The sequence below is a fragment of the Aricia agestis genome, chromosome 9 (assembly GCF_905147365.1).
Source record: "Aricia agestis chromosome 9, ilAriAges1.1, whole genome shotgun sequence".
In the NCBI taxonomy this organism is placed as follows: domain Eukaryota; kingdom Metazoa; phylum Arthropoda; class Insecta; order Lepidoptera; family Lycaenidae; genus Aricia; species Aricia agestis.
This window is the reverse complement of record NC_056414.1, coordinates 7,819,034-7,844,639: the sequence shown is the minus strand read 5'-3', so window position 1 is coordinate 7,844,639 and position 25,606 is coordinate 7,819,034. Positions and strand designations below refer to the sequence as shown.

General features: G+C 35.6%; 1 protein-coding gene across 2 annotated transcripts in view; it reads left to right on the top strand.

Moving 5' to 3' along the window:
- LOC121730538 (lachesin-like) overlaps positions 1-25,606 on the top strand; it is a 144,363-nt gene that overhangs the window by 117,285 nt on the left and 1,472 nt on the right. For both annotated transcript variants that reach the window (XM_042119629.1, XM_042119628.1), the window contains exons 3-8: positions 8,133-8,239; positions 11,823-12,008; positions 17,101-17,293; positions 19,992-20,120; positions 21,493-21,615; positions 24,566-24,736. In XM_042119629.1, the coding sequence (XP_041975563.1) occupies positions 8,133-8,239; positions 11,823-12,008; positions 17,101-17,293; positions 19,992-20,120; positions 21,493-21,615; positions 24,566-24,736 (909 nt within the window). The remainder of the gene's footprint in view (positions 1-8,132; positions 8,240-11,822; positions 12,009-17,100; positions 17,294-19,991; positions 20,121-21,492; positions 21,616-24,565; positions 24,737-25,606) is intronic.

Sequence of the window (25,606 nt, the reverse complement as noted above, 5' to 3'; positions counted from 1 at the left end):
ATGCACTTCTGCAATATGGGTATAAAATGAAAGGGATCGTTGAGAGTAACTCGGAAACGAATGTAATATCGTGTCGTATCGTGTCGTGACGTGACGTAACATGACGTGTCGTGTCGTGTCGTGTCGTATCGTGTCGTGTCGTGTCGTGCCGTGCCGTGCCGTGCCGTGCCGTGCCGTGCCGTGCCGTACCCTGTTTAAATGTCAGGTCAAATCCAGCCGGGTTTTAGAAAATGCCCGGTTGAATTCGGTCACTTTTGTTAAGTGAAATTTAATTTTTTAGTCACGCAGAAATAAACGGAACTAAACGGAACTCGCTTAAATATAGACACGGTTTTTCACTGATCAAAATCAAGTACGATTTCTTGGACTTAAGTTAATCAGATTTTAACAAATTCTTGAAACAAAACAAACTACAATCAAACAGACTAAGAAATCTAGCCAGAGAATAACTAAAAAACAAAAAATAAATTATAAACAAAAAACTTTTTGAAAACTTAACAATCTGTCAGTATTTAATTTTATTCTCCTAGTTAAATTATTGGTACTAGTTTATTCACAAATCGCGCGACAAGCTTTTATTATCATGCAAATTGTATAATATATTGAGGTTATAAGTTATAACTTAATAGTTAAACATTTTAAGGAGAAATTTATTTTCTTCATTTTAGAGTGTTTAAATAAAAGCTTTTTTTCAAAAAGTTTTTTGTTTATAATTTATTTATAATTCATTTAGGTAATACGTTTGACATAATATAATACAGATATTTCACATTTAACACATTATAACATAATAAAATTTGCTTTATTTTATACTATTGACTGATTAAAAACGTTAAACAATTAAAATGATCAATGCCAACAAAAATATTATATTTATCAATATAAATATGGGCTCAGAATAAGCTCACGATCATAGATCTCATTAGTTTCCAGCAAAATTATCAACTAATCCAGCGTTATATCAAATTAAAGCACCATTTCCAAACAATTAGCGCTATAAATACATCGAAAACACTAAAATCGCGAACGTGTTACGCATTACGGCATCGGATAAGTAAAATTTGCATTCCATTTAAATCACAATAATTCAACTAATTTGCACATTCAAGTTTACGTGTAATGTTTCGTTGTTTATCACAATTTCATCCGAATTTCCGACCTCGCAATTTCAACGCTGATACGTTCATAAATTCGATGAAATTACCCATCTTTCTGCGCTTCAAAGAGGCTATATATCTCCCGGTAGAAACGGGCCCGCGATGTCGACCATCACGCGAATGATAAATCAGTGCCCCGGCAATATGGAGCAAAAACCCAGACTTCATGAATTCTTAAGTCGAAATATTTAAATCAGTTCATAATGCGTAGTGGAGAGTTTGAATTGTTGACCGAGGATATGATGCAGTAATGGGATCTTTTGTTATGTTGTTATAATATTTCAGTTTAATAGAGTTACTTTATTGATACGAGTATACAGAAGCTCTCTTTAACCGCTGAGTCGCAAATAACGCAATGGATGAAAAATTGTAGCTAAATACTTTGAATCTCGGGAAACGAACGATTTTAGGCGCAACGTCTGGCAAAAAATAAAGTAAAACATAATATACAGGTTAACTTAAACTGATGAGTGTAATGTATTTAAGTCGGAATTTTACGAGTCCATACAAAAAATTTAAAACACAGACACAGACTAGTGTTTTTTGACTAAGCTAATAATAGGTTCTATTTCTAGCAGCTCAGACCTCGGACTTTAATTGTCTAGGAACAATTGTTATAGCCCACCTTTAATCAATAGAACTGAGCAGTAATCAACAACAATATACGTCGTACAAGCTACGGAAGATACAGATGACGTAATAGTAATTAAACACAACCGATAGTGTATGGACAACGGCGTGTTCCCTGCATAATCGAATCTGTCTTAACTTTGACGATACAAATTGTATACCAAGATGGATCGGTCTGCTCATGTACAGTTAGTCAAAAGAGTTAATGAATAATGACTAATTATGAAATATTTACAATACAATTGATACAGTAGTTTTATAATTAAATATCTTTACAATAATTATTTTCCAACTTATACTTGTTTGCTATGGATGTTTCCTTTCCAAGAAAATTTTTGCTCGTGGTCAAAATTTCAGTTTCGTAAATCGTTTCTAGAAACTTTAGAGGGCCCTGTTAATTTCTGTCAACTTCATTAAGTTTAATTTGCATGTGGTCAAATTATAAAGAATGTGGTGTTATTTTACAGATTTTTCATCCATTTCAGAGTGGTGGTGCAGGGCCTTGTCATATGCCATGCAAACGATGTCTGTAGTTTAGTACCAGTTTTTTTTATGAAAATCATACTCCAGTTAAAAATAAACATAACCACGGCAAAATAAACTTTTAGAGCCTTAACGCTGATTTTACTAACGAAATTGCCGAAATTAATCTCAATGTACGTATGAGAAATTTCACGCTTTTCTTTACTCATCAACTGTACCTAGTATCCTAAATTTACAAACATTAATCACAACTTTATTTATTTATAAGATACGCTCCTTTATGAAGAGTAATGACTGCATTACACAATAACGTTAGCCGAGCAAAAAGTAACAAATGTGACAGCGAACAAACGGTGGATATTCTAAACATTTTACTGCGGGCCGGCCTGCTGCGGATGGCGGTTTTTACTGCCAGGACTGTGCACTCTGTGGACATTATGGTAAAATTAAGACACGGAGAGTCTTACGAGCTTTATTGTCGATGTAATTGCGTACGTTTTTGTTAGATTATGTCGAGGGAGGTCGTGTAAGAGTAATGGAAATTGGGTTGTTTGTAAGAAATGCTTTTGTTGTTACAATGGTATTATTGTATTAAGTAGTCAAGTAAAAATATTGCTTATGGTATGCGTTAATGCCTAGAAATTTATATTATAGTGACTTGGTTGTAGTGTAGGCTGGAGTAGATATTAATTAACCCTCGGTAGATCGCGTGGGGTCGTTAGAATCCCGGAGCATGCGAAGATGGTAAAAAACTCTTTATTATCAAAGTCTTTAGAGACAATCCGTTGTCTGATTGCCATAACAGAAGTTTTTAATTAGAATGGGATAAGTTTATATTATTGTATATTATTGTATGCTTAATAAATAATTTGAATTTGAATGGTGAAAAGACACCAAAATCGGCCAATGATTTTCAGTGAATCGGATGAGTAAAACTACAACAAAGCGGATTGGACGGAAATCCGAATGGTACCAGCGGGTGTTAAAGTTATTCCTATTAAGATTCACCGTGCAACTTGTAAACTAACTCGGTGGTGAGTTGACACTTTGTTGCATGGAGAGCAACTGCAGCTGACAGTATCACGAATGCTAAGACAAGAAGTAACTTTGTGTTGACACCGCTGATAAGCTCGAGCGTACTTACAAACTAAAACTCCATATCTGATTCACTTCGCTTCGAATCTGTTTTGCATATTTTAAAGGGACTTCGAAGCTTGAAGACCTATTACCTATACCTATATACCTAATAGAGGCCTATGTTTCTGCTAAGAAGCCATTTTAGGGTTTCACCCGTTTGATCGCTTCTACGTCCGACAAGCGAGTTGTCTTTTTGTTATTACAACTAGACTATTATGCTCTTCGAGATACCAATTATAATAATCGTGCTATTGTCATTTATTATGTTATACCTTTGTTTAAGCAGGAATATATTTATAGCAATGTAATCATTACAATTACGACTAGGTATCCAATACCATCAGATAGTAGACAGACAGGCAAGTTGATGGACCTTTTTTGTGAGAAGGGGAATGGACCTAGCTGAATAAAAAAGAGAGACACCTTTGCATACATTTTTTTAATAAAGACTCAACTTCAAAGTACTATCAGAGAAGTTAATTCCTACGTAGATGGCGGACTTAAGTAACTTGGTTGCGTTAAGTCACTGTTAAACCCATCCGACAAATTATAGCTAATATTGAATTGATATAAACCGACCAAATGACGTAGGCCCGTTAACTGCCTATGAATAAATTTCTTCGAAGGTGTATATTATGAAGCATCACTTAAGCACTATAATTTCAATAAAAATAAATTACTTAAAAGCAGTCATAACCAAAGACTAGACGCATTTCTTTGCATTTTACAACTTATAAAACAAAAAGACGCTCGTCCACCCAAGGATTCAAGTTTTAGTAGTCTTTGTTTCTATTTTGAGATGAAAATATTTTTGTAAGAAATTCTATTGTTTTATAAAATATAAGTCTTTCATTTTTCGTAATATTCTGTCATAATAAGTAATTTTCCACGTCTTGTCCTTTTAGAACAATAAGACTTAGGAGTTTTGAATGAGTACTTAAGGATATTAACGAAAATACTTTTATCATTAAAATATGCTAGTACCAGTTTATAAAAGCTAAACGATCTTTATAACGAAAATTTAAAACTTTAATAAATACTTATAACTATAATAGAATAGCCTAGAGGTAAAAAATTCTGCCCTGTAAAGTTATAACATTTTGAATGTTGCCTGCACACTCGTACGTACATTTTGGTTGTCGCATAAGTGCTAACAAAGGAAAATCCTATATTAGGAACCCTTTACCACTCATTAAAATCTATTCAGTGGTCGAAGCGTCAAGTACCCTGCACCAGACAAAGATACAGACACATTTCGCATTTATAATATTAGTATGGATGTCAGTAAAAATGTTGATTCTTCGTGACTCTCATAGTTTTGCTAAGTGGTGGTCTTCGTTAATGTGATCATAATGGTTCAGACGTAATAGACATAACCCCTATCCTAATGGGCCCTAAAGATTTTCCGTAGCACGTATGACACTCATTGTCATAAACACTTTTACGGTCTGTATCGTACTTCATCTGATATTTTATATTCGGCTGACGCGGCTTACGTGGCCGTAAAGTATGAAGGTGTCGGGTGTCCTAATGGAATAAAAGTATTCTGTTTTACTGCTGAGAGGACATTTAAACATTATTTTTATTATATTTCAGATATTTTATAACTATTTGCGGCGTTTATGGACACTAAGGGCCAACCCACACGTACCACAACCACACGACATCGCAACGACAAAATGTCGTCGAGCTGTGGTTACGTGTGAATGGTGTCGCTGCAGCATTTTGTGGTTGCGTTGTGGTACCGACAAAATGACGTTGCGATGTGGTTGCGACGTGGTTGCGATGTGGTTGCGACGTGGTTGCGTCATGTGCAAGTCGAACTATTGTAGTTCGACTCCGGCTTTTATAGCGGAAACACGTCTTGCCCAAAGTCATGGATTTCGAAGAGGACACTTTATTGTTGCTATCCTTGCTATATTATGTATTATTGATAAGAAGAAGACGACGGCGACAGCGTAATCGTCGAAATAGAGGTCCCGTTTTTACCTCTTGGGTACGGAACCCTAAAAAACATAATAATAATATTATTATATTTAAAAAAAAACATTAAATAGGGGGGGGGGGGGGGGGAAGAGCGCGGACGGCGTGTCGTTGCATCGACGCAACGTTGTGGTTGCGATGTGGTTGCGACGTGGTTGTGACGTGGTTGCGACGTAGTTGCGACGTGGTTGCGATGTGGTCAGTATTTGACAAGTGGTCGACAACGACTGCAAAATGTGGTACGTGTGAATGGTCCAGTTCATTTACAATACGAAATATACGCCCGACCACGTCGTGTGGTTGTCGTATGGTTGCGGTTGTTGTGGTTGTGGTACGTGTGGGTTGGCCCTAATAAGTTTAACATTACACGTACATCGACAATTTTGTATCCTGCGACACCAATGCCAGAGTAGTCAATGTACAGATGATTGACATTAGATATTCCACAATATCTGCTGTCAAATGTCAATCCAAAATTTCGTAAACAGAATTTGTGATTCATAACACGTTGTACGATTTTCGCTTTTTGCATTGCTGTCGCAAGATACAAAATGACTTTTCCAGTCTGCATCTTTTAAACTTCTCACTTAGAAAGAACGTCAAAAATGTTTAAACATTTAACATGTTTTATGTATCTCCCAGGTAGCACATGTACACTTTTATAGCTTTAAGTCATATTAAAATTGTGTAGCCACGATTTATAAAACAAACAGTCAAATAGAGGCTTGTTACATAGCTAATTATAATTGTTCAATGAGTAAATATACCGAGCTGTGGCATATTTATTGATTAAAAATTACGTAAAGTTTTTCTCAGACGTTCCGCCTACAATCGGTTCAGCAACGCAGATACTTAAGGCCCTGTATTCCCAGAAACGGACGATTTTCAAGATTCAAAAGTGACATTAGACATAAAAATATAGTAATTTAAATTCTGAAAAAAATATATGTGCTAGTTAAGGATCTAACACAGTGGAATTTATATTCCATTACACAATATCCCAAAGTTACCTCTTTTTTTAACGAAATTGCCATACTATGTCCAAATTATTTGGAATTTTCAGATAATTTTTGTACTGAATTAAAGACAAACGGTGGTATGAATAAAAAAATCTTAGTGAACGTTTTAACAGCTTTCTAACTAAAATGTTCACTAAAGTTAAAAACAGTCTTATAACACTCCATATGAATAAACGCTTGCTAAGCCTTCGCTAAGTAAAATACCTTTAGATGACGTTTTATAAGATTTTTTTTTGGTAATGTTGGCAGTGTGTCAATTTATTGTATTCCACAGATTAAAATTTGTATTCAATGTGTCAAAAATAAAGAGTAAAGAAAAAATAAGTGTACTTTATGGATTTTATAAATCATAGTAGTAGGCCTTAGTGAGTTGCCAATGTCAAAGTAGACTTTGACATTGGCAACTCACTAAGGCCGCCATAATAAAAGAAGAAGAAGAATAATGAAAAGAAGGAGAAGATAACTAAAAATACTATTTTATTCTGTTTTACTTTTGAGGCCTACAATTAGTGCATTTGACACAATGTATCTAAGGGTCTATACAGACGGACCGCATTTCAACTGCAATCCAACCGCAAATTGCAGTTCAAGTGCAGTTTGAATGCAGTTGACACGACTGCAATAGAACTGCAAACCAAACGCGCAGTTGGATTGCAGTTCATTTGCTGTTGGCGTGCAGTCGTGTGAACTGCATACCGACTGCATCCAAACTGCACTGCTGGAGAGCGGACCGTGCGGGCGGGTAGGATGGTGCAGTTTAGATGCAGTCAGTATGCAGTTCACACGACTGCACGCCAACTGCAAGTCTGCAACTGAACTGCAATCCGACTGCGCGTTTGGTTTGCAGTTCTATTGTAAGGTCTACACAGATGGACCGCATTTCAACTGCAATCCAACCGCAAATTGCAGTTCAAGTGCAGTTTGAATGCAGTTGACACGACTGCAATACGACTGCAATAGAACTGCAAACTAAACGCGCAGTCGGATTGCAGTTCAGTTGCAGTTGGCGTGCAGTCGTGTAAACTGTATGGTTTGCAGTTCTATTGCAGTCGAATTGCAATCGTGTCAACTGCATTCAAACTGCACTTGAACTGCAATTTGCGGTTAGATTGCAGTTGAAACGCGATCCGTCTGTGTAGACCCGTAATCGTGTCAACTGGATTTAAACTGCACTTGAACTGCAATTTGCGGTTGGATTGCAGTTGAAATGCGGTCCGTCTGTAGAGACCCTTACTGATTCTTGAAATTGCAATAATGTCAGAAATCGCGATAATACTCGATATTGCGTCCATTTTCAGTCTCTTAAAATGGTCTTAAAGTAGGTCCGAGGCTTCACTAAAGTTTGCGAACTCCTATTTGACGTTTCGCGCCTAAACAACTGTTAGCAAACGTTTATTCATATCGATTATGCTTAAAATGTTCTTAAAATAGGTTTAAAACAGGCGCGCTATTTTTTGACAGCTGTCACCTTAAAAAGGTGTTAGAGCACTGTTAGAGAACCTTTATTCATATTAAATTTTACAACAGGCTTATAAAGCTGTTGTAAACCTTCGCTAAGTTTTTATTCATACGACCGAAAGAATATTATATCGGGTGAACTTAAATAGATAAAAAAACATGATATTCAACAAACCAAATAATTACGTTGTAAAATATTAACAAATAAAGTTGATTGACAATCGGAAATAGAGTTGATTGACGAAATGAAATTGATTGATGACAGGTGGTGTGGAGGTGCCGGAGTTCGGGGAGCCCATCGCGAACCTGACGGTGCCGATCGGGCGCGACGCCACGTTCAAGTGTATCGTCGTCAATTTGGGCAATTACCGGGTGAGTCGGGAAGTTGATTACACTTTTAATGCGATTGGAGTTCTCGAGTTCTCGGGAGTCCTCGAGAAACGATTAAACCTTATTTGGCTTGAAGTTGCGTTAAACGCATGGTTAACCTTCAAGCGGGCGCGCGCTATTTTGTAACGGCAGTGGTCGCGCGTAACCTAAAAGATGTCGTAGGTGAATTTGGGAAACAAAACACTTTTCATTTAACATTATTTATTATTTCATAAATTTAATTATTACTCCTTTTAAAAGAAATCAACTCACTCAGGAAATTAAATGTATTTTTAGTAAAAACTTAGTTATAAAATCCGATGACCCAAAGCAGCGTATTTTGTGTGAACAGGGACAGAAAAAGTGATCTGAATTTTCTTATCCTAGTTCCAATTCTTTTCTTCATCTAGCAATAACACTCGATGTTATCGGTCAACGACGACTTAGTTTTATAAATAAACATAGAATTTGCTTCAATAATATGAAAACTACATATAGAATTATAAGAGAGGCGCGCGGAGTCTTTTCTACGCCGGCGCCGAGACCAAAACAATTGTGCTCCTTGCTTCAAAGGGGGTGCGGCGAGTAAGTGTAAGCTATTTATTTGGTAGATAGATAAATTATGAAAAGCTACTGAGAGAATGATACGGATTCAACAAGAAATATCAATAATATCAACGAAAATGTATTGAGGGGAGTCGATTCGACGTCGCGCGACCGCTTGAAGGTTAAACGTGATGAACTATGAGAATATGATGTCGCCAACAAATTACTGTTGTGCAGTTTGGGCATTTTTTGTGTATAAGTAACCATTGTAAACATTTTTATGAATAAAGATATTAAAAATATATATATGAGATATGTGTAGATGATAATCTTCAGATTGGCCCATGATGGACCAAAGCAATTAATACGAACATGTAAAAGGGCGTATTCTTTTATGATTACTCATGTTGGACAGTTGTGAATTCTACAACTTCGCCATCATGGTTAATCATAACGGCTGGTTAAAAGAAGCTTTATTTAAGAAAAATATAAATGAAAGACAGTGTTATTCAATAAAATTCAATTCAATTCAATAAAAATTGTTAAAAACTTTACGGTAAAATGAATAGAAATCTAAAAATAATAAGGGTCTGAATGGGCGGGAATACGAAGTACTGCTGATGAAGTTGTGTGGGTGAATCTGATACAAAGAGATTCCATGATTGTAAATAATTAAAGCAACTGAAGACATAATTGAGTTAGGAAATAAATAATAAAGATCTAAGCAAAATAAATAATAGAATAAAATAAATTACAATTTGGATGAAAGCTTATAATTATTATCAAAGTTGTGTGGGTGTAATCGTATACAAAATTAAGCCAAATGGCGTAATAATATGTAGAGTGAAATTCTCGTACTTAATCGATCGATTAGGTACTAAGGTTTTTTGACAGGAGTTTTAGTTGCAATTACTGATTTCAAAAACGAAGTTAAAACACAAATTTGACATGCCAATATCCGTTTTCACCTCAGAACAGGGAAATAAGGAGAAGTGTTATGTAGCGCCGTTTATATGGAAACCTATGTCGCCGACTTCAATGACACTATATTGTCACCATAGTGTCAACGGTGCACGGTCTAGTGATGTCCGGTCTATCTACGGTGTCGATTAATTATTATTACGACGATATCGATGTATTTTGGTAGGTATTTAAATACTATTAAAAAAATGAAAGTGATAAATAATTAATATTACAGAGTCTAACAAAAATAACTTAAAGGCCGAAAGGGGTTGAAATCATCCATGATTACCAAAAACTTTTACTATGGGACCAACTCAATTTGGCAAAATAATCAGCTGTTTGGCAAAATCGTAACTAGGCAATAGATAAACATTCATAATATTATATAACCAGATGTTAAGTTGGAAAAATACAAATATATCTGCGAAAACCGCATTCAAATCGGATCAATAGTTTTCGTGTGATGCTGGAACAAACATACAGACAGACAGACAGACACAAAAAACTAGCCACAGTTTTGGCTTCTATAGCGATGTAGTAACATCCCCCGCTTATTATTTTTGAATATCTTTAAGAAGGAAAAAAGGGACCCTATTCCTAAGACTTCGATGTCTTATTGTCTGTCTCGGCTGTATATCTCAATAACCGCTACACTTCTGAAATTTTCACAGATTGTGTATGTCTGTTACCGATAAAATAACAGATACTAAAACAAATTAAATTTAATATTTAAGGGGGGCGCCCACACAACAAACGTGATTTTTTTGCTATTTTTTGCTCGATATCAATAATGGCAACAGGTACTAGGTAGGCACTTGAAAAGTACAAAATACTCCATTGTATTTATACTTTAACAATTAATAATAAAATTAAAATAAACTAAATAATTAAGGATTCGTACAAAAACATTATTTGCCTAATTTTGCTCTATTATGATAAGGAACCTTTCGTGCGCGAGACCAACTCGCACTTGGCCGATTTTTTTCATACATTTCTCTTTGAATTTTGCGCCTTTGGGAAAACTGAAATAGGACTAAAAGCGATGAAGGGTCATTCTTCAAAGATGCACTAATTATTGTAAGTTATTATATGAGTAAGCATTGAGCACCACTTCTTTCGACTATAAAATGAAACTTTCGCATATTTATAATAAATTTAGACCTTCCGCGCGGCTTCACCCCCGTAAATTAGGAATTTCAAAGACAAAAGAGCCCACAAAAATAGCCTATGACATCATGGTCTACTATTTATTTATGCCAAACAACATAAAAATTGCTGGATGGTGCGTGAAATAAGTCCTTTCAAATAATTTTCCCCGTTTATTCCACATTTTCCTCTGTTTCTTGGCTATGAGCTATCTAACTCTGAAAGAATACTTCAAAATTTCAAATCGGACTAGTAGTTCCTGAGATTAGCGCGTTTAAACAAACAAACTCTTCAGCTTTATAATATTAATGTAGATAATAACGCAACCGCATAAAAAATGTCGATAAAAATATCGATACCAAAATCTGCATCACACCACATCACTAGTGCCTTAGTTTGATAGTTCACGGAACATTTTTCGTGAAGAATAATTGATTTTTAAATTAAAAAGTCGTATAAATTATAGTTGGCTATGATAGGTGATCCCGCTATTTTTGAAAATCACAGTATCGCTGCAATTTTTGTAGGTAATTATAGCACAAGTCAGCATTTTGTTCGCAATTTACGGCGAAGTGAAAACGTGTAAGCCGTGGAGTGATTGACATACGACTGACAATTTGTGCCCATATGGGCAGGATTTGGCGACATGTGACAAGCTCTATAACATATCTTTTACTTCTAAAATCTGTGACTTTCACATAAATGTTACCATAATATTATGTTACCTTAACTTACCATAATATTATGTTTTTGTCTTCTACTTCGTTTAGTTTTAGTCGATAGAATTCTATCGACAAAGTGCCATGCTTGGGTGGATAAAAAAGATATAAAGCAATCAAGAATGGTGTCACTCAAACTTAAAAAAAATCCTACTATCCCATATTCTTTTTTTATTTTTTAGCTGTTTTAATCACCGCTTTTACTTCTCTAGGTTGGGTGGGTGAAAGCGGACACGAAGGCGATCCAGGCGATCCACGAGCACGTGATCACTCACAACCACCGCGTGTCGGTCTCCCACACCGACCACTCCACCTGGTACCTTCACATTAAGAGCGTACAGGAGGAGGACAAGGGACAGTACATGTGCCAAATCAACACCGACCCCATGAAGAGTCAGGTAAGGAGGTTTATAAGTCTTTTTTATAAAACAAGGGGGCAAACGAGCAACGGGTAACCTGATGGGTAGCAACTACCGTCGCCCATGGACACTCGCAACATTAGAAAAGCTGCAGATGCGTCGTCGGCTGCAGTCAGAGATATTCTTGCTTAACTTCAATTATTATAGCATACTTTTCCATAGTCCACTTTATATTTTATATGCACACTAGCTGTCCCGGCAAACGTTGTTTTGCCATATAAATAATTTTTGGTATGAAAAATAGATGTTGGCCGATTCTCAGATCTACTCAATATGCTCACAAAATTTTATGAGAATCGGTCAAGCCGTTTCGGAGGAGTATGGCAACGAAAACTGTGACACGAGAATTTTATATATTAGATTACACACAACAAATTAACTCAGCAGTTAAGGAGCATTTTCGATGCAAACAAACATAGGTACCATTCTGTTTAAAATAATAATTGCTAGTTGACGCAACTCCGTTCTGCCGAAATTCGTTTATCGCGTGGAAACCGTACATTTGCAACAAAAATTATCCCATATCCCGGGACTCAAAGTATCTGCAAACCTTTCATCAAAATTGGCTCCGCGGTTTTAGCGTGAAGAAGTAACAGACAGACAGACACTTTCGCATTTATAATATTAGTATGGATAATAATAATAGCTCCCACACCGATTTCGGTGACGGTGGCCGGTTTCATTGAAATCAGGCCAGCTACGCAGGAGTAATTTTATAGTGCCCAAGTGGGTGCGCAGTACACAAGAGCACTCTCTATTCCTTTACTCTCATAACCCAGTGGGACGGAAGACCGACACGACTGGCGAGAGATCAGGCGCAGGAATGACTTTTTACATGCCCATCTGACGCATGGATCATCTTACTTGTCAGACAATCAGGTGATCAGCCTATATTGTCCTAACCAAACTTGGAAATAACATGTTTCCAACGCGGGAATCGAACCCACGACCTCCGAGTCAAGAGCCGCGCTCTATACCACTATACCACGGAGGCGTTTTAGTATGGATAAGGTCCACTTGAGACAGTCTAGGTTATTAGTGGATTAAATACCTTATTATTTTTACGAAGAACGAGATTCTACGTATATAATATTTTATGATATAAAATCTATACAAAGATCTTATTGATACTTTTTCACAAACATTAAGTATTTAACTATTCAGCAATTAACATCATAACGTTTATATAGCAGTGAACATTCCTATTATATGACACATCAAAATGATCCTTCTGTACTATGACCAAATAAAAAAAAATTAAGTATCAATACTGGTAAGGTAAGACAAGGTTTAATAATGGTTAGTTCCAATTTTGTAATGACCGTTTACGTACAGGGTTAAGAAAGGCTTATAATATAAAAGGCTTACATAATTATTTTTTTTAAACAGTCCATAAAAGGTTTATAATATTAATTATAACCTTTGTCGTCAGCAAACTAAAAGATATTAACTGTAGATGACGCCCGCATCTCCGTTGCGCCAAGATTCGTTCGCGAGAACTGTACTTATATTTTTTCGGTGTAAAAACTACCCTATATCGTTTCACTGGACTCAAAGTATTTCCATACAAAATTTCAGCCAAATCAGTTCAGCGGTTTAGGCGTGAAGAGGTGACAGACAGACAGACAGACACACTTTCGAATTTATAATACTATTAGTATGGATGTCCTTAGTAAGCTAAAATATATTGACATAGTGGAAACGTCGGTCCTCAGTGTACACTCCACTAATAACAGTAATTAATTTTGGCACCCGTTCCTCACTGCGGCTTCTGAAATATTATAAGCTTATTACCTACTTGGACACGGTCCTGAACATACTGCGACTGGACTAGTTTTGATAGTTCAAAAATAACTAAGGCTCAATTTACACCGCTGCGGAATGGAACAAAATGGAACCGTCAATTTCGACTCATGCAAGGGTAATTGGCACCGCAGAATTCTCGAGAATTCCGCGGAAGACGCGCGTCCAATTTTTTGGCTCGTATTTAGTTTTTGTGTTATACTATTGACAGTAAGCTCATTGTGCTACGTACAGTTTCGTTGCAAAAGGTCGTTTCCATTCCATTACGCGCCGATGTAAATTGAGCCTAAAAATCAAACAACAGCTTTCGTAACAGGGTTGTAACTTTTTGTAATTTTATTTTTAAAAGCAAATCATATCTTATTGTGTACTAGAAATGTTAAAATACTCTATTGCCTACTAAATGTTATACAAACTAGACTGTTAAATCACGCGGAAACCTTACATTTTCCACAACAAAAACTATCCCATGTTCTTATTCGTCTTTAAAAGTATCGCCATACCAAACTTCATCCAAATCGGTTCAAGGTAACACACAGACAAACAGACAGAATTTCGTATTTAGAACAATATTAGTAAAGATTACGATATACCCTATAAGTAAAGTTATAAAGCTCTAACATAATATCATACTATAACGTTGTCACTTCATGTGGAATCGATAAAAGACAGATAAATATGTCGTCGTCGAAAGCTTTACATTCTGACTCACTTCCCCTACACTAACACTACGTAAAAGCACTTAGAAAATATATGTTAAATATTTGGAACATAAAGAATCCTTTTCATAACGTTCGTATCGAGAATTACTATCAATATCTTGTTTGCTCCTCGCTGAATATTTAATGTATTTATCGTAGGAAGAGCCCATTATGCTGGCGTATAATGTTTTCCAATGCAAGACAACGGTGAATAACCCTTTTATGAAGATCTCTTACGTACTTTGTATTCATATAAAACCTAAAGAATAGGAACGCGCACAAATTCTCTAAGCTATATCAGAATGTATATTTTCGTACGCTTTTCTGTAATATCCGGCTCGGTTTTATCGCCTTTATAGAAATATTATGTTATGTAGATATCCAATACCGTAGTTTTTACCCTACTACGGCAAAGCTAAAAACAGGTAATGATTTTGGCAGTTTATGTATATATAAATGTCCCTCGTAAACTAATCAACTGGTCCGTAATATCATAAAAAGTGAACTCGCAGGTAAGTAATCTTATCCATAGGTATAATCACAAATATCTACGGCTTATTAATAATTCCCATAGGACTTAGATTCGGAAATTTACTGCGCCCTATTGGTCAAAGCTAGGCGCGTGTTTATTGGCTGACACACAATTCATTTACAACGTAAGAGCCAGTCCACTCAGCGCGTTGCGTTGCGTTGTGCCGTCGCAACGCCAAAATTTTTTGACGGAAAGTCACTTTTAACGTCAACCTCCCGCTTCGTCTCGGGGGCTACTGTCCGTCATGTGTGCGTTGCGATGACGCAGCGCGCCGCGTGAATACCTTCATTATTTGTATGTAAAACAACGCAACGGCAGCGCTACGTTGACGCAACGCTGACGCAACGCGCCGCGTGGACTGGCTCTAAATTACTTTTAAGCTATACCATGCACCAATGTTATGAAAAATTATGTTTTATCGTACAATCGCATCTTAAAAGTATCAAAACCGGCCGGTGTTGTATAAAGCAAATTGCCTCCCTATTTAACATGCGACGCTTTCACTCCGATGTATTGAACTCAAGTGAAAAGGCTTCAATTAATTTAAAATGTGATTATTGAGCCGAAAAGCTATTCTGAATTATTCATTTTCTGTAAGTCGATCGTAATTTAATCTTCTTTGTATATTTACATCCAGCCAGTTGAAAAAACATTTAGAGAGAATTAAAAACCTTTTTTGTGTAAATTTTGTTATTCCGCGTTTGAAGATTATTGGTATCCATTAGTATATTTATTAGTTATAGTTACAGTCTAATAGTATTACATGACTATTAACTAGATTTTGTGTTATATTTTGTGAAGTAAATATCCTATGAAAATAAAAAAGGTCTCATTTGATAGCTAAACTTGTGGACTACGCTTACACAGGTAATATGTTATAAATTTCGTAAAATCAAACATAGAAAAACCAAATTTATGAAAAAAAATGTACATTTTTTAATTAATGGCTTTTTGTGAAAATTCTAGCACATTAAACGGGTTCTTTTTTATTTAAAAAAAATAGAGGAGGTTTTTATCATAAATAATTTCTTTACTTCAATGCTCTAAGTCAGATAGTTTAGAAGTTATATGATGTGGTAAAAACGGGGGAAATTATTTGAAAGGGCTTATCTGGCGAACTACTGGAGCAACACAAATAAGAAGTAAACCACATGAAGGATCATAGGCTATCGATTTAAATCATTTTTTCAGTGGCTATATATTTTATACTCGTGCGATGCCGGGGCGGGTCGCTAGTATTGTATAATACTAGTATTAAAACAAAGTGTGTATAACAATTACTACGTTTTTATGCTATTTCTAGTTTGTTTGCGCTTATTATAACAGAAAACTGTGAAACTTTGTCTATTTATTTTGCTTAGTTCAGCAGCGAAAATCACTTCGCGTCACGAGATCCTCGCCCTAGTTTGCTTTTGGTACTGTCTGGATCTCAATTTGTTACATATTATTATTTAATTTATGTATACAAGAACTAATTTTATTTATCTGTATAATTGCAATCTCTGAATCGGCTCCAACGATTTTCATGAAATCTTTATATTATATAAAACTCAAAGGTGACTGACTGACTGATTGACATAGTGATCTATCAACGCACAGCCCAAACCACTGGACGGATCGGGCTGAAATGTGGTATGCAGGTAGATGTTATGACTTATGACGTAGGGGCTATCCGCTAAGAAAGGATTTTGATAAATTCCAACCCCAAGGGGTTCAAATAGGGGATGAAATTTTGTATATAATTATATTTCTTAACGCGAGCGAAGCCGCGGGCAAAAGCTCGTTTAGTATATAGGGGGTTTCGGGGGCAATAAATCGATCTAGCTAGGAATCATTTTTAGAAAATGTCATTTTATTCGTGCTTTATATACCAAGCAAAGCTCGGTCAAATAGCTAGGTAATGGTTTAGGAGTCATATGACGTTAAGTTGTTAATTTACATATATTTTATTCATGTAGGTATTTTAAACTTATTCCTTAGATAATAAAAAAGAAACAAAATTGTTACGTACATAATTGATTTTTTTTTCTATCAGATGGGTAACCTAGAAGTGGTAATACCTCCTGACTTCGTCCCTGAGGAGACGTCTGGTGACACCATGGTGCCGGAAGGCGGCACCGCGAGGGTGTCGTGCAAGGCGCGAGGTATCCCACCCCCCAGGGTCATGTGGAAGAGAGAGGATGGACAGGACATAGTCGTTAGAGATAATATGGGAACAAAGACTAAAGGTACGTTTAATAAAATTCAATCTATTTTTTTTGTGTTTTATGCAAAGTCTTAAAACGAAATAATATGTACAGTTATTTGTTGCACTAGGCCGAGCCCGTCACAGACTTAGCTATAATATAATATATTGATATTTTTTTAGCTAGGCATATTATTATATATTTTCTATACTAATTTTTGCGTGACCGCACACGCAGCTATAATATATATTTCTGGTAGCTACTATAATATATATTATAGTACGGTATATTAATATATATTATAGCTAAGTCTGTGACGGGCTAGGACTTGGATTATTATTGACATGTGTTATTATTATTATGTTTTGTAAATATAATTATATTATTATAACCACAATTACAACAGTCAATGATATTCCAAGTCCCAACTATTCAGATTTCACGATGGCTACGGCGTGCTACGCGGCTACGGATAAGCGCTACGCAGCTACGCCGTAGCACTTCGCTTCGACTTTACACATTTTTTGCTGCAAATGTAGCTATAATATTATGTTCTAAGAAAAATTACAAGGATTTGCATTATAAAATTGATACATGATTTACGCGCCTTTACTATAATATTATGATGTTTTAACCAATGTTGTTATATTATATTTTTAACGTGGCCCAAAATAATCCACATTATTTACCTTTTAACACGTAACCCTCGACCAAATAGCGGTTGACCGTAACCAATCATCGGCTACGATTTTTACTCCTTTGGTTTTATAAATGACCACTATAAAGCTAATACTGTACCGAAATAATAATCAACAAAAACACGCAACACCCCAATAAGGACGCTGACGAATTTATAAGGGTGCTGGTGTTTTATGGGTGGAAGTTTATGGGTTTCATTTCGATGTCATGTGCTCTGCCGATACATCCTTTCATATCACATGTTACAATAAAAGAAGAAAATTAAAATAGAAATATTTTTTTGTTTCAAAAATTTTGAGTAAGTACATTTATTTCCGAGGTTTAATCCTGTTGATTTTTTTATTGGAGAATATATATTTTATTTTAGACTCTTTTAGAAAACTTTGTGGTAATACATTTTAATATTCGTATAAAATCATAGAATGCTCTATCATCGATACGCAATCATTTTTTCAATCTTCAGGATTACTAATGTTAGGTAATAAGGTAATAAATTGCCTACACTAGGATATAGCTGCGAGTGTAACAGTAACATGGAACACAAGACATGACAAGTCCATGACACGTTGGCAAATTAACATCGTCCTGATTACTAGAATCCTCACGAGAAAAATAGGTTGATTGATTTCCCTTCCAGAACATCCCCGCTAGTTACTCAGATTTTTCCCTCTATCTATTTCTAAAGTTAAACTCCACGCTCGCAAATCCACTAATTAGCGCCGCTAAAATACATTTTATATTTTAAAATAGGTTAAAACATAAGTAATAAATTTTAGAACGCGCGGAGGCGTTGAATGCGAAAAATATATTTTTTAAAACAGTTAATTGGAAAATGTTGTGCCCGGTGACCTCAAATTACAGCTGGGAGCTGCAGGAAAAATATTTCATTTGTCTTAGTTTATCTGAATGGAGCAAGGACGGCATTGTTTTTCTGAATATGTATAATACTGGTGTCTGTGTGACCGCATTTGTGCTACAATGGGCGCGGCTGTCCGCGTCGAGTTCGCGTCCAGTATTGTTTAAAGTTTGTCGTAATTAGTACTTCCACTGAATGGACCTAGGTCGCATTGTACGGATAACTCCTTTGTTGGTAAAAATTATCTGTCTACTTGCGTTGTAATTAAACTTATCGAATACCTTTTAGTTTTAAAGCAAGATGGTAAACCATGTCATCATCACATCTTGTGTCTAGTATCGAAGAAAGTTATGATACTTTAATATTGATTTTTATAGGGATATAGGAGATTATAATTAATATTATCATCAACTTATATTCTACAAATTTTAAGTTTGTCTTAATTACTACCTTTCTTAGTCATTTTTTGATACGAAATGAAGTCCGAGTACGCGTAAGTAAAGTTTTTAAAAGTTATTGATGATTATTGCTGAAATTGAAGGATTATAGGGTCTTGATGTTTGCGTAGAATAAGATTTATATATCCTCAGGGAACGTACATTTTCACGGATTCAAATCTCTTTACTGATCTTTACGTGAAAAAGTCTAACCTGCATTATAACGTGGGTTTTTAGCGTGAATGGGCTATTGGGATTTTAGGATTACTTTTATACCCTGCAGCTCTGCGTGCGAGCCACAAGGAATTGCCAAAAAGTTGCGGAGAGGAAGTGCGGGACATTTTCCGATAATAATCATAATCAAGCGCGGCTTCGCTTTGTCATTTATTATCATAATGCAAATAATTGCGTGTACCTATAATATACTAATTAATGAGTAGGTATCTTATTATACTGTCAGTGTAAGTCGCTGACGTCGAATCTTATATTTTATTCCATCCTTATTATAACTCCTTCCTTTCTTTTTACTTCAAACTAGTAAGGGTCAATTCAGGCCGCAACGCGACGAGACGAGGCGAGGCGTGGCAGTAATTTATATGGATTTGACAGATTTTAATTACGTGAGACGTCTTGCGAATCTGTCAAATCCATATAAATTTAGGAAATGCATCTACGCGTCGCGTTGCGGTCTGAATCAACCCTAAGGATTACCCCTATCTTTCCACCTACACTCGTAGTATCGTTCCAGTGCTAACATATCAAGGTGAAGTTCTGAAACTGTCGAAGATCTCGCGGTCGGAGATGGGCACGTACCTGTGTATCGCCGGCAACGGCGTCCCGCCCACCGTCAGCAAGCGCATCCATATCAGCGTTCACTGTGAGTAAGCTTTATTATCTGGAATAGAAACTAAGTATGTTGTGTGTATTAAAAAATAAATACGGAACATGAGTGAATGAACCGGGTAACTAACATTTTTATATCATATGTGCAATTACTCATTCTTCCCTTATAATTTTAACACATACGAGTAACATTGTGACTTAACTACTTCATCATCTGCCTCATTATATCTATACATAGAATCCACATTTTTTGATTTCATATCATTTTCCCGGTCCTAAAGCCTTCGTATATGCAAAAAACGTCTTTTTTTACCTCCTTCATCCACTCGTGTCTTGAATTATTATGTTTATTCTAAAACAGAAACTGTTGATGCTAAAATATCGAAATCATAAATGATACAACTAATGAACCACACCTTAGCTTTATATTATATTCTTGTCATCCTAAAAACGTAAGATGACAAATTATAATATTATGTAACATATTTACTTCTTTAAGTGTTTTGCAGCAAACCTTTTCTATACTTTCATACTACGATCCAGATGGCGTAGCATAATGCTTTGCGAAACTTCCCAACTTGGAAGTATATTAAGATACTTCCGTTCCAATCGTTTGCACTAGCAAGGTGGTCGGGCTATTAAATGGACGCTGTTTAACAAAAAAATACGTATTGAGTTATGAATGCAGCCAAGTTCTTTAGATTATTTAGAATAAGACTACATCCATAGTTCATCAGCAAAAAATGTGTGTCAGTACATAAATACTTAAGAGCGACCAAAATATATAATTTACCACCAGGTGCCGCTATGTAACCTTAGAGTCTATCGTGTCAAACTGCTGTCATATGTCACGATATAGCTGTCATGTGTCACGATATACTGACGATATACGATATACGCAGGTGATTAGTGCAGGTGATTAGTGATTAGGAGAAAATAAGGAACTTGCACTAATCAGTCGCTGTCCACACTAATTGCTTTTTCCTGATTAGTAATCACCTGCACTCGCACTAATTAAAGTAATACATGCCATAAGGCTATAAGGCTACATAGATGATAGAGGCACCTGGTGGGAAATACAATTTCAAACAAATTCATTAAGTGACATAATATATTTTGGTCTCTCTTAAGCATTTGTGTGCTAACCCACATTTTGTTTGATGAACTATGAATGCAGTCTTATTTTAAATGAACTTAAGAACATGACTGCATTCATAACTCAATACGTATTTTTTTTGTGGGACGGTAGGGCCGGGACACAAAAACAGGATACGACGTCGTGTCGTACCACGACGCGGCGTCGTTTCACGATGCGACGTCGTGTCTTGGGAATCTACGACGAGTATGAGTGTCTTTTTGTCCCGGCCCTACACACAATTTTTTTTATTGCAACATGTTTGTTTCAGTTCACCCGGTAATCCAAGTGCCAAACCAGCTGGTGGGCGCGCCGCTCGGCACCGACGTCACGCTCGAGTGCTATGTCGAGTCCTCGCCCAAGTCCATCAACTACTGGGTCAAAGACCCACCAGGTACATATTATACTTACGTTCATGTACCTTACTTTTTTAATTACTTTGGTAAACATAAATAAATAAATAAATAACTCTTTATTCAAACAAATAAAACAGATCTATTTACATAAGTTACAAAAACAGAAATAGTTTGAATTGGCGGCCTTACTGCTGGAAGCAGTCTCTTCCAGGCAACCATAGTATCTAGTAAACATACATAGTACATACGCTATATACAAAGTTATCTATAACACTTTAGGGTGTGAAAGTGTCCCTTTTTTTTTAAATAAGGGGGCAAACGAGCAAACGGGTCACCTGATGGAAAGCAACTTCCGTCGCCCATGGACACTCGCAGCATCAGAAGAGCTGCAAGTGCGTTGCCGGCCTTTTAAGAGGGAATAGGGTAATAGGGGAGGGTAGGGAAGGGAAGGGAATAGTTGAGGGTAGGGAAGAGAATAGGGTAGGGGTTAGGGGATTAGGCCTCCGGTAAACTCACTCACTCGGCGAAACACAGCGCAAGCGCTGTTTCACGCCGGTTTTCTGTGAGAACGTGGTATTTCTCCGGTCGAGCCGGCCCATTCGTGCCGAAGCATGGCTCTCCCACGTATATAACATAGAGTTCACTGTGATAGAAGCGAATAAGATTAACTTTTGAGTTTTGACTCCTATGTTTCTATGAGAAATGCCCCAACTTCATGAAATTGCCTATAAAATAAGTAATTTAAACAAAATGACTTTTCAGAGCAAAGAAAGGTCACTGTAGCAGCAGCCAATTTCATAATATTATTCACACCTATTCACAATTTCACACCCTAGAATATGTTTTGTTTTGTCACAATGCTGTATAACGCTACCCGTTATACAGCATTGTGACCCGTGTCAGAGATCAAATAGTGGCGATAACAATAATAATAATTGTAGTTTATCAAAAAAACATTAGTAGTGGCATAAAATTGAACATCCCTGTGACTTGTGAGTAAGGTTAAATCTATAATAGATTAAATCTTTTTTTAGTATGCTAGAATTGAGTTTACAGCGCAATTTTTTAAGCCAGCTAATTTTAGAGCATAAAATTTACGTAGTATTAGAATGCGTAGAGAATTATTTGCGGTGTACATAAAATTGAAGAAGTTGATTCATATTTCTTACATTATTATTGGCGAAGTAAATTGCGAAAATTTACTTCGCCATTATAATTAACTATACTATTTTTAAATATTAATTTCTTATGTGAAAAGCTTATTTTAAAACATACAATTTCAAGAAACTCTTCTGTTATGATGCATACAACATGCATTACAATATTATAATATTACACTGAAAGTGTGTCAATTCAATAGAAATAATATCGATAAGATCATTTATTTTATTCAATAGAAAACATACTTCACGTACCAACTTAGTCCAAAGGGGTAGAAAATATTCCTATTATGATAAATATTTTTATTTTCTCACTAATTGCGCAGCTATTTCTGTTTTATTTCTTTATCCCCCGCTGAAGAGATTGCTCTCAGGTATCAGGACCACCTATTGTGAGATTTACTACACTTCGTTAACTTATATTTCCGCCATTATCTTCTTAAAATGGATTAGTATAATACTTTTGTAGACGGAAAGTGGTCGTAGAAAATCTTTGCACTATCAAAACCAAATTTTAAAATACTTTGTCATATTTTGTGAGCTCTAACTTTAATAAATCACTTATATTTAACCTTTGAATACGTTTAATCAGATAGACATGTTGTTAATTATAATATGATAGCGACATTATTCTACTAAAAAATATCTTGCGCAAAGTAACAAACGTTTTGAAGAAAATACAAAGAATCAGATAGCGCAAAGAATCTAAAACTGATTATTATTTTTAACAAAAAATTAAAACCGACTTCCAAGGTAAAAACAATAATAATATGAACTAAAAGGTATTAAATAACTCTTACTCTATAATAGTGCCTTTTTCAGAATTGGTCTAAATCTCAACTATTTCTGTACATACTACAGTCTTCATTATTTGAAGTCGGTACTAGCTAATTTTATCGTGAGTTCAGTCAATGTCAGAATATCTGAAGCTTTTGGGACTAGTACCGACTTTAAAGTAATGAAGACTGTAGTATGTACAGAAATAGTTGAGATTTAGACGAATTCTGAAAAAGGCACTATTATAGAGTAAGAGTTATTTAATACTTTTTAGTTCATATTATTATTGTTTTTACCTTGGAAGTCGGTTTTAATTTTTTGTTAAAAATAATAATTTCACTCTTTTTAGTTATCTACAAGATAAGGCTTTAAGCGTAAATAACCACTACGAATGGTATTCACATTATGTTACTGTAAGCGAAATTGTGGCAAATGCTTGCAGTTATCTAAGCGATGCTGCAATTTAAAAACTTTTATCTTTAAAGGTTCAGGAGTTCTGTTCAGTGCCTTTAGACCAAGAGACACCTTCGTATGAACTTTCTCTTATTCCTAACATATGTTTATGTTACTAGAAACAACATTTTAACCACTATGAGTCTTTTGATAAATTTCAAGGATTTCCTTCGATTGCTCATAGATCCCATCATCAGCTCACCACTTTCGTAATTATTATACAAAATCAAGATTATACCCTATACAACAACACAAGAATTTTGAAAATCGGATCACAAACGGCTGAGTTATCATTGAACATACAAAAAAAAAAGAAAAAAAAAGGTACATACAGCCGAACGTATAACGTCCTCCTTTTTGGAAGTCGGTAAAAATGTACTCAGCACTCAATAGCGAGGTGTATTATCGGAGGTGTATAAATCTCATAAACAATTACCGAGTTGTAAAAGAATCACGAATAATAACGATACAAATTATAACTCGGATTCGGAAAAAAGGCCCAACTTTCTACATTTTTCATAAAAACTTTCCGCGGAGAAGATGAAATTTTGATATTGGATTTGAAAGCAAATGTCTCGAGTAATAAATTATTTTGCAGGTGAGCTCATTATACCGTCGGAGAAACACGAGACTTCTGTGCGGCAAAAGTCAATGTTTGAGACTGAGATGTCTATGACTATCAAGAACATTCGCAGGGAGGACCTAGGCAGCTATATTTGCGTCGCGAAAAACTCTTTAGGCGACGTCGAGAGCAAAATAAGATTGTATGGTAAGTTTATAAAGATTTTCATTTTACCTTTGTACTATCAGAGAAGTTGATTCCTAGGCATCTGCCTAGGACGGACCTATCACCTAAGTAATTTGGTCGCGTTAAGTCAAACCCATCAGACCGATTACAGCTAACATTGAATTGACATAAGCTGACCACATGACGTAGGTCCCTCAACTGCCTAGGAATCAATTTCCTCGATTGTACTTTTAGCAAGGAGTAAAAAATTACAGTCGATTGCAAATTCTAAATTTAATTTGAGTTGTCGCGAATGAAGGACTGGTCGCCGGAGAGAGAAAAGTTCGGCCATTGAACTTATTGCTTTTTTTCTTTTACACGCATAAGAAAATATGAGATAGGTACTAGTGGAAATAACGTGTAAGTACTTGCTTAAAAACGAAAACAAAAATTTTTGAGCAAGTAAATTACACAACCATATATAAAAGTTTCATACCGAAATTCGTTCTATCCTACGACCAGACTTTAGTTCATGATTTTCGCCGAGGGTTTAGTAACATACTTTACTTCATGGCCGTAATAAGAAGTATAAGTTCCTCAGTCATTCTGTTTCATAAGATATAATGAAACAAAAATGCGGTCGTAATTTTACATAGTCAATTAATTTTTATGACCAAACAGACACAGTAATTTTCTTGTCATGCGCTGCCCATGGGACACAATAGAATATTGTGGCCCTGTAACAAAGGCCTCGGAACTCAGTAACGCTGTCAAAAATGCCCACACAAAATCTTTGTAATAAAACTACTCTTATGGATTTTATGTTGCCTTTGTAAGTATCCGAAATACCGCTGAACTAAAAATATGAAATACTTTTAAAAATAATATTTTACTTGAGTTAAGAATAATTTT